Below are 11,155 nucleotides of genomic sequence, written 5' to 3'. Positions count from 1 at the left end.
ATCGGGCTGAAATTTGTTTTCGGGGTTTTTTATTACCCGGGAAAAATAAAGTGTGAAAACCATCAGGATCGGACCACTATATCATATAGCTCACGAAGAACTAGAAGAAACATTTTCATAAAAATCGGAGTATGCTATGAAATTTACATATGTGATTGTAAAATAATTGTAAAATAGAGAGTAAAATTGTTTTGTTTGTATATTGATGAATTGAGTTGCAGAAAACAAATTTTGAACATGTAAAATTATTATTAACAAGGACTGCAAGGGTATATAAACTTCGGCATAGCCGATGTTAGCTTCTTTGATATTTATTTATAAATATGGACGGTTATATATATAGATGGGAAGAAAAATGGATGTACAAAATTTATATGGATATATAAATAAGGATGGACAATGTGTTGATAAATGTGAGAGAACACAAGAATATTTCCGATATTTTTTTGGATTGTTTTATAATTTTATGTGCGGAAAAATAAAAACGTTTTCCACACTTCGCAAGTGTTTGTGCGAAAAAAAAACAAACGTGTGACAAAAAATTAAGAAACGATCAGAGCATAAGGACAAGTGTTTTTATATAAGTATGTACATGAGTATGCACCCGTATGGTTGCAAAAAGTGTAAGAATTTTGTTCTTTAGCGAACTCAATTGTGTTAAATGCAATTCAATTAATTTGTTGATTTTTTTTTTCCTTTTGACAAAAAATTAACAAACGAACAGTGCAGTGGACAAGTGTTTTTATATATGTACATGCGTATGTACACATGCATGTATGTATGTATGCACCGGCATGGTTGAAAAAAAGTGTAAGTATACTAATCAGGTCAACATCGACGACGAGGAGCTTTTGGACCAGGTCATCAAAGGCATCCCGGACAAAAGTTTTTGCACACAAGCGCGCATCCAATGCTTCACTAGTCCTAGACAAATGTTAAAGGCATTTGCTGGAGTACACCTTGATCAGCAAACTACAAAGAACATAAACACGGGCACCAGACGTCATGAGTTGCGATGCCGCAACTGTAACATTAAAGGACATTTGTGGAAGGATTGCAACAAGACGATTCGAGCCCGGCCAAGATGCGTTATTCGACTAATTCGACCGGATCAGCCAGGAGCAGCGGCCCAAATGATGACGACTACCCAAGCAAAAGCCGCCTTCATACAACCCATCACAACAACAATTATGTAAGAAGATTTAAGATAAATTTTGTAGACATTCCTTATCATTCCATTATTGTAGCGTGCCTCGTAGATCTCCAAACTCTATAATTAAGAACAAGTTCCTACCCGTCGAAGCGGAAATATCTTGAGTCGATACACCCTATCACGGCATTAATGAAAGCCAACTAATTATTTTTGAAAAACATTATGTCACTAAGTAAGTGATTATAAAATCACTCAATCGAACTAAATTAAATATGTATATATAAGAGTAAACTTTCGGTTACATCCTGTCATAGTATGTACATAGGTACATCAACATGTGATGATGTATGTATTTAAACTGTTTTAACACACAAAAATCTAAATATCGCGGTGAACACTTTAATTTTTTAATAATCTAATTTTTCATATAACACTTTAATAATTTTCAACTTTTACGCGGACTGGGCAAACAGCTATGGAAAATAAATGTACATGTCGGTGTTACAAAATGTACATATGTATACATGGATGAATTTCTTTTGTTTAATTCATTTATTTAGGAAAAGATAGAAAGAAGAATTAACAAAAGATTTAGGAAGATTTGGGGGGTATTGCTTTACTCAGTCTTGCCTCCACCGCACGTCCTCTTATCGCGTTCTGTTTGCCAGTTGTTCTGGCCAGTTGTTCTCTGCGCAGCTCGGCCCTGGTGACCGCTGCGAACTTGTTGAAGGCATCCCAATGTGCCTTCCGAAGTATGATTAGCGGTACGAGGTTTGTTGCTGACGCTTGCGCCCCAAGTACCACCTGCAGAGTTCTTCTGTGAGTGCCGAAGCGGCCACAACTGCACAGAATGTGTTCAGCTGTCTCTTCTTCACCGTCATTGCACCATGGGTACGCTGGACTTGCATCATGTCAGAATCTGTGGAGGTAACTCCGAAAGCAACCGTGGCGCTCAGAAGCTGTGTCTGGTTGAAGTTGACTTCGCTGTGTCTCCTATTCAGCCATGCTTCGAGATTTGGAATGATTCTGTGAGTCCATCTGCCTTTTTCGTCTCACAGCGCCTGCCATTTAGAAATACTTCTACTCCGCTCCCTCTTGCGGATTTCAGCTCTTTTGATTTGAGAAATGTTTAGGTCTTTTAGCTTTATTTATTTATTTATTTATTTATTTACGTCAACTAACACAGCAGTCGACGAAAAAGCTTAAGCTAAAGACAGATAGTAATTAATTGAAAAAGGTAGCTTAGCTATATACACAACTAAACATCCCCGACCCGGTGGAGGTGTTTTATTTGCATAAGGTGCCAGCTATGCCCCGATTCACAGCCAATGTGGTCAGGGATGAGTTGCAACCAATCCAAGTCCAGAATATTATTATTGGTTTCGCTGTAGATGATTAAAAAGTATAGCGCGAAGAGAAGTGACAGAAAGATGAGGAGAAATTAGGTGAGAAAGGTTGTTAAAAGATTGGCAAAGAACACGAAAAGGTTCATGAAGAGAGTAGTTAGTCAGACATCTACTGAAGTGAATAGGAAAAAAGTTTCTGGTCCGACGAGAGGGAACACAAAAATGTAGCGTATCTAGTAAATTAGTAGAAGTGACTTCGCCGTTGACTAGTTTATGGAGAAAGAGAATGCCAAAAACGAGCCTACGGTTGTAAAGTGAAGGAAGATTAATAAGAAGAAGTATGCTAGAATAAGAAGGTAGGCGAAGACTCGGGTCCCAATTAAGACCGCGTAACGCAAACTTAAGGAATTGCTTCTGTACCGATTCAATACTACGCTGGTGAACATCATTTTGCGGATTCCACACTGGCGAGCAATATTCTAGAGTAGGGCGAACTAACGAAGTGTATAAAACCTTTGTTACATAGGGATCATCAAATTCTTTGGCCCAACGTTTAATGAAGCCAAGAAGGCGGCATGCTCTATTGACAATAGAAGAAATATGAACATTAAATGAAAGTTTTGGGTCAAACATCACGCCTAAGTCTTTGAACGATGGTACACAATATAACATAACAGACTTAACAGAGTAATGAGCTAGGAACGGAGACAAACGACTGAAAGTCATAAAAGAACACTTAGAGGCATTAAGGTGTAATTTATTAACGTGGCACCAATCACAGAACGCATCGAGATCTGATTGCAAGTACTGTTGGAAAGAAGGATCATTATAGGAATAACAAATCTTGACGTCATCCGCAAACATGAGCACGCGTGAATGAGCCAAGGCCATAGGCAAATCATTTATAAACAGTGTAAATAACAGGGGACCCAGATGACTGCCTTGGGGTACACCTGACGTAACTCGAACAGTTTTAGATATCGAGGAACGAAAAGACACTTTTTGGGTTCTGCCAATAAGATACGACTTTAACCAAGCCAACAGTTTTGGGGAAAAACCCATTATATTAAGTTTCGCGAGAAGCATAGAATGATCAACCGTATCGAAAGCCTTACTAAAGTCAGTATAAATAACATCAGTTTGACACTTTTTACGGAAGCCATGGTGTACAAGGGTAGTCAATTCTAAAAGGTTAGTAAGCGACGAACGACCTTTCATGAATCCATGCTGACAAGGAGAAATAGTGGATCTGGATAGGTGTTGAAGGGAAGACGTAATAATTTTCTCAAACAGCTTTGGTATTGCCGAAAGTTTGGCAATGCCACGGTAGTTAGAAACATCCGATTTGCTACCCTTTTTAAAAAGCGGAATAATAAAAGACTCCTTCCAAATATCGGGAAAGGTACAAGTCTCACTCGATATAAAGAATAACCGAGATAAAGGCTTAGATAGGGAATTCAAACACATTTTAAGGATGCAACTATGTATATTATCAGGACCGGGAACGAAGGAAGACGTCATAGATGACAAGCTAGAGATAATACAGTCTTCAGTAATACTAGGAAAAAACATACAATTTAAATGTGGGATTGAAAGGGGATAGGGTGTGGGATCCGAAACAGTAGTACAATAAGTCGACTGAAAGAATTTAGCAAACAGATTTGCAATACCTGAATCATTATTAGCAGTCTGGTCATTAAGTCTGAAGGTGGAAGGTAGTACATTAGAGCGTCTTTTGGAATTAACAAAGTTATAAAATCTTTTGGGGTTCTTATAAAATTCAACCTTACAGCGAACGATATAATTATTGTAGCATTGAGTGTTTAAAAGACAAAATTGAGATTTGGCTATACAGTAATTTGCATAGTCAAGTCGCGAACCAGTTTTTTTAAATCTTTTAAAATATCTCGATTTAATGTTACGGAGATTAGAGAGCCTACGTGTGAACCAGACTGGCGCGCTGGAGACGGTAGAGACATTCACATAAGGAACGCATTTATCAATTAGAGAATTAAGAGCAGAGTAGAAAAACTTCACTGCACGATCTATATCGCAGCACTGAAATAGAAATGACCAATCAGAAGAGAAAATAAGGCTATTAAGAAGATTGAAATTTGTTTTACGAAAACATCTACGACGAGAATTTGCGATGTTATTAAATGAATTAGTAACGGAATTGTAAGAAATAGTAAGTTCAATGGTAGGGTGATAGGGATCTACAGGTTTCACTAGGGGCTGTGTTCGGGATACAGCACTAACAGTGGGATCAGAGACAAAAACAAGATCAAGGATTCTTTTAGAAGAGTTAAGGAAAGAATTCAACTGATATAGCGGACATTCAAGTAGGCTATCAAGAAAAACATGTTGAGATGAAGGAATTAAGAAAGATAGATTATCATCAACAAGCCAAGAAATATTAGGCAAGTTGAAATCACCTAAAACTATAAGGAAATCGCGATCTTTAAGACGATTAAAAATAGTTTGCAAAGCATCAGCATGATGCATATACGTCGTTATATCAGAAGCTGGAGGAATATATGAAGAAGAAATATATAAGCTAAAGTTGGAACATGTAATTTCGACGCAAATAAACTCAACACCTAAGGGCAGATCAATCGGCACAACACTTGAACACAGATTCGAGTTGACAGCAATAAGTACTCCACCGCCACGACGACCAACACGATCAAGCCTATAAGAAATAAAGTTATTAGAAGGAATTTCATTATCCAAAACAGAGGAGTTAAGCCAAGTTTCAGAGAAAGCTAATATGTCAGCCGAAAAGGTTCGAGAGCTTGGTAAGAAGTCCTCTTACTTTTTGATAATGAATGCAAAGACTAGACGTTATTAGTCTTTTGAACCAGAAGATAAATTAGGAAGGTGGACAGGCAACGGACGGGAGCGCTTATTGGGCGCAAACTCGTGTACAACTAGGCCCTCAGGCCAGAAATTAGTGTCAACCATAGTGAAGAAATACTCATTAGGTACTGTACTTTTAAAAGAGGAGATTTCGCGAGGCCTAGAAAACTTAAACTTTTGAATTAAAACTTTAGCAGGGCATATATTACTAATGTAAGCTGCCACAGACGACTCAGAAGTATCAGGAGCAAGCCTAGATTTATCTCTATTTTGTTTGCGATGAGGCACTACAGTTAGTGGAGGCGGAGGAGCATTTTGATCCGCAAGTGATTGAGAGCTAGCATGATCCTGTGATTGATCAGAGTTCCCGTGAGGGATAGAATGAGGTACACCAGGGCTTGTAATGGGTACTTCAATCTGAAAAGAAGAGCATAAAGAGGGACAAGAAGATGGTGTAGGCGAAAGTAATATGGGAGACAATGTAATAGAGAGTGCTGGCGACTGCTTGCGAGGCAACTCAAGGGTACATTTCTTGGGCGACTTCTCAGAATGTGGAACAAACTTGAATTGCAACAATAAATGTACGCTAGAGTCACACTCGTTAGACAGCTGTTTGGCCAGTTTGTTTAAAGAAAGAAACTTTAAACGAATATCCCTATACATACGGCTAAAATCAAGCTGCTGGCTGGCACAAGATGGGCAAGTCCAGCGCATTAAGCCAAGCTCAGGCTTAGACACAGACAAACCAGAATATTTGTCATAGTCGCGGCCATTGAGGCCAGCACATTTTAAGTGAATAAGATTATCGCAAAGCCAACAAGATATTGCTCTATACTGATCATCAAAGCGATCAGAATGCTTGCAAGTAGGTAGACAACAAGCCATTATAAAGCCAAAAGAAACACAAGGCAAAAAAAAAAAATTAAATAAATTTATATATATAAGAATAAATAGAAAAATTTAAATACACAGCACAAAGAGAATTATCGATAAGAAATCAATAATTACAAATAAAACAAAGAGAACAGCTAGAGTGCACAGCACAAGACAGAGTGCAAGAACAGTTATAAGCCGAGCTTTGAGAGGCGGCCTTACAAAAGTGATTACGCGGGAGAGAAGCTAAGCACAAGCACAAAGCAGATAGAACAACAAAGCCACTAGCACTGATGGTATGATGGGGGCGATGAGGGGAGCAACTGCAGAAGCAATGACGAGAGAGAAAAAATAAAAAGAAAAAAAAATTAAATGCACCAAACACTAATCACGAAACAGAAAAACTGTTTAAACAATTTAATTTGGCGAATTATGGAAATAAAACACAAGGGTGTCAATCAAACAACACCAGTGAAAGCGTAAACAAACTAAGCATAATTAAAAACTGAGAGAAAACAATAAATATTAATAAAAACTCAGGAGCTATGCAAAAACACGACCGTCACGTCAGAGAGCAGAAGCTTACATGAACAGTTATGAACAGTTGTTTAGTCTCATCTGATAGTATTCGGATAGGAATTGTGCCTGCTAGCACCATAGCAGCAATTCCAGAAATCGTGTGGAAACCGGAGCAGACTCTGAGCACTCTGAGCCCATAAGTAGGTTGATTCCATCTCCCGTGCATAAGATTTTATGGCCATGGCCTCGGCCCAGACCGGAGCGCCGTAAAGCATTATCGCGTTTGTGACCCGTGGAGCAGTAATCTGCGTCTCTGTGTGGGACCCTTTGTGTTGCACATCAGGCGCGATAAGGCAGCGCCGGTAGCTCTCGCTTTCTTTGCTGTTGCACTGAGGTGGTATGAATGTTAACCTGGAATCGATTAGTATGCCATTTGCTCGGTGCCGGCCTGTATTGTTGCAGTCTCTACTTTTTTTTGACTGCTTACGAGCACTGCTTCAGTTTTATGTTCGGCCAAGTGAAAGCCCATTGTAGCCAACCACTGCTGAACTCGAAAAATCGCATTCGAGCAAACAGCTTCCACGTTGTTTAGATGCTTTGCCACACAGACTAAAGCGATGTCGTCGGCAAAGCCAATGGTCTCAACTCCTTCGCGCATATTCAGGTTTAGCACTCTGTTGTACATTACATTCCAGAGTAGCGGTAATGCTATAATATTTTCCTCCATCGTAGGTGTCCGTATACAGCCATCTGTTGTTGAGGTAGCTGCTAGTTACTTTCAACAGGTAAGGCGGTACTCTAAAGTTTTGCAGAGCCTCTAGTATGCAATTTTCAATCTTCTTAACAGCCTTATTTCCTCTTTTGATTTGAGTGCTGCGATATAGATTGTGCAGTGAAGTTTTTCCACTACCACTACTACTACTACTGTTTCGGATCCCACACCCTATCCCTTTTCAATCCCACATTTAAATTGTATGTTTTTCCTAGTATTACTGAAGACTGTATTATCTCTAGCTTGTCATCTATGACATCTTCCTTCGTTCCCGGTCCTGATAATATACCTAGTTGCATCCTTAAAATGTGTTCGATTTTCCTATCTAAGCCTTTATCTTGGTTATTCTTTATATCGAGTGAGACTTGCAGCTTTCCTGATGTTAGGAAGGAGTCTTTTATTATTCCGCTTTTTAAAAAGGGTAGCAGATCGGATGTTTCTAACTACCTTGGCATTGCCAAACTTTCGGCAATACCTAAGCTGTTTGAGAAAATTATTACGTGTTCCCTTCAACACCTATCCAGATCCACTATTTCTCCTTGTCAGCATGGCTTCATGAAAGGTCGTTCGTCGCTTACTAATCTTTTAGAATTGACTACCCTTGTACACCATGGCTTCCGTAAAAAGTGTCAAACTGATGTTATTTATACTGACTTTAGTAAGGCTTTCGATACGGTTGATCATTCTATGCTTTTCGCGAAACTTAACATCAAGGGTTTTTCCCCGAAACTATTGGCTTGGTTAAAGTCGTATCTTATTGGCAGAACCCAAAAGGTGTCTCTTCGTTCCTCGATATCTAAAACTGTTCGAGTTACGTCAGGTGTACCCCAAGGCAGTCATCTGGGCCCATTGTTATTTACACAGTTTATTAATGATTTGCCTTTGGCCTTGGCTCATTCACGCGTGCTCATGTTTGCGGATGACGTCAAGATTTGTTATTCCTATAATGATCCTTCTTTCCAAACAGTACTTGCAATCAGAACTCGATGCGTTCTGTGATTGGTGCCACGTTAATACATAAATTACACCTTAATGCCTCTAAGTGTTCTTTTATGACTTTCAGTCGTTTGTCTCCGTTCCTAGATCATTACCCTGTTAAGTCTGCTCTGTTAGATTGTGTACCATCGTTCAAAGACTTAAGCGTTATGTTTGACCCAAAACATTCATTTAATGTTCATATTTCTTCTATTGTCAATAGAGCATGCAGCCTTCTTGGCTACATTAAACGTTGGGCCAAAGAATTTGATGATCTCTATGTAACAAAGGTTTTATACACTTCGTTACTTCGCCCTACTCTAGAATATTGCTCTCCAGTGTGGAGTCCGCAATATGATGTTCACCAGCGTACTATTGAATCGGTACAGAAGCAATTCCTTAAGTTTCCGTTACGCGGTCTTAATTGGGACCCGAGTCTTCGCCTACCTTCTTATTCTAGCAGACTTCTTCTTATTAATCTTCCTTCACTTTACAACCGTAGGCTCGTTTTTGGCATTCTCTTTCTCCATAAACTAGTCAACGGCGAAGTCATTTCTACTAATTTACTAGATACGTTATATTTTTGTGTTCCCTCACGTCGGACCAGAAACTTTTTTCCTATTCACCTTAGTAGATGTCTGACTAACTACTCTCTTCACGAACCTTTTCGTGTTCTTTGCCAATCTTTTAACATCCTTTCTCACCTAATTTCTCAGATATTGCAGATCTGTTTGCTAAATTCTTTCAGTCGACTTTTTCTACTTATTCTACTACTGTTTCGGAACCCACACCCTATCCCTTTTCAATCCCACATTTAAATTGTATGTTTTTCCTAGTATTACTGAAGGCTGTATTATCTCTAGCTTGTCATCTATGACGCCTTCCTTCGTTCCCGGTCCTGATAATATACCTAGTTGCATTCTTTAAATGTGTTCGATTTTCCTATCTAAGCCTTTATCTTGGTTATTCTTTATATCGAGTGAGACTTTCTGTCACTTCTCTTCGCGCTATACTTTTTAATCATCTACAGCGAAACCAATAATAATATTCTGGACTTATGCAAATAAAACACCTTCACCGGGTCGGGGTTGTTTAGTTGTGTATATAGCTAAGCTATCTTTTTCAATTAATTACTATCTGTCTTTAGCTTAAGCTTTTTCGTCGACTGCTGTGTTAGTTGACGTAAATAAATTAATAAATAAATAAATAAATATAATTCGATTATACGATACATCTTTGGGGTTAACATTAAATACCAAATCGTTCGGAGTAAATTTTGTCGTTGAATCTACGTTCATATTCCTATTCCACTGTATGTTGAACAAATGTTGATCCCAATCGTTGCTTTTACCTGTACTTGTTTTCAGCGCGTTTAGTAGTGTTTTATTTATTCTTTTAGCTTGACCGTTGGCACGTGGTGTGCGCACTGCTGCTTTAATATGTTGTGTGCCATAGTTTTGCACAGAGTCGTTGAATTCCTTTGATGTAAATGAAGTACCTCTATCTGATTTAATACGTAATGGCTGTCCAAAAATGCCAAACATTTGCGAAAGCGCTTTAATAACTGGGATGGTCTTTGTGTTGCGTGTTGCGACTAATATGGTAAACTTGGTGAATGCGCATACTATCACCAAAATGTAAATATTTCCGCTTTTGCTTTTCGGAAATGGTCCAATATGATCGATATTTATGGTCCGGTATTACGTTTTATAATTGCATTTCTGAATCTGGTTCTCCCCCCTCTTTACTTTATTGATACAACATTCGGGACATGAGTCCTCGGGAACCAAAAATGGCGACCAATTCGTTTAATTGTTTTTGGAGTACTGTAATGACCTACATCATCGTGGTTGCTTTTAGTAATACTCCAACGAATTGCTTGAGGAACTCCTAATTTATCGCCCTTATCGGTCTTTCGTAGTAATCTGCTTTTCAAAATAACATAGTTTTTTACTTGCTTCGAATCATCACATTTATCTCTCATTTTAAATATTTGAAAAATTTTCCTTAGCTTTGGATCTTGCTTTTGCATGGTATAGACCCAATCATCATCTATTGGAATGACTTTAAAAATACTGTTTCCATAATGCTTTGTCTTTTAAGTACTGGTTGTCTGCTCATTCCATCTCGGTCAGTACGTATGCGTCTTCTTGTTGAAATAATATTGCTGCAATTCCTATGGTGCTCGTATCCGTATGCACTTCATAATATTTTCTTGGGTCGTATAGTGTTAAGAATGGTTCTGTTGTAATCGCTTCCTTAAAAGCCTCATTTTGATCAGCTGTCCATATAAAGCTTTGGTTTTTCTTCAAAACAATACTCCATGGTTGTGCAATTATGTTATAATTCGGTGCAAATTTACGGAAGAATCCAGTAACTCCCCATAAATCTGCCTTTTTCTGTTTCATTCGTTGGCTGTAGATATTCAACTATACATTGTGTCTTTTCTCTGGTTAAATTCGTTTACTAGTTATACCTAGAAATTTTACTTCTTTTTGCATGAACTTGCACATTGATGGACGTAGAGTTACTCCCTCGAATTTAACTGCTTCTAAAAATTCATTTAGGATAACTTTTCCTTTGTCAAATGTTTATTATGAAATAATAACTACATCAACATAGCTTATTATATTTCTTTGATATTTGAGGTTTCGTATG

The 11,155-nt window shown here is 38.3% G+C and overlaps 1 protein-coding gene across 1 annotated transcript; it reads left to right on the top strand.

Annotated features, from left to right (window-relative positions):
* Positions 1-771: 771 nt before the first annotated feature.
* LOC124461461 lies at positions 772-1,434 on the top strand. Its single transcript, XM_047012985.1, has 2 exons — positions 772-1,192; positions 1,248-1,434. Exons 1-2 carry the CDS (start codon positions 777-779, stop codon positions 1,315-1,317), a joined length of 486 nt encoding a protein of 161 aa, XP_046868941.1. The 5' UTR covers positions 772-776; the 3' UTR covers positions 1,318-1,434.
* Positions 1,435-11,155: the final 9,721 nt, after the last annotated feature.

Source organism: Drosophila willistoni, unplaced genomic scaffold (assembly GCF_018902025.1).
Source record: "Drosophila willistoni isolate 14030-0811.24 unplaced genomic scaffold, UCI_dwil_1.1 Seg492, whole genome shotgun sequence".
Lineage (NCBI taxonomy): Eukaryota > Metazoa > Arthropoda > Insecta > Diptera > Drosophilidae > Drosophila > Drosophila willistoni.
The sequence above is the reverse complement of the archived record's forward strand: the minus strand, read 5'-3'. Positions and strand labels throughout refer to the sequence as shown.

Excerpts from the sequence above, each read along its gene's own strand:
- LOC124461461 (XM_047012985.1), top strand. The coding sequence starts at position 777 with ATGTATGTATGCACCGGCATGGTTGAAAAAAAGTGTAAGTATACTAAT. Across the intron at positions 1,193-1,247 it reads CCCATCACAACAACAATTAT|CGTGCCTCGTAGATCTCCAA; the intron begins GTAAGAAGATTT and ends CCATTATTGTAG.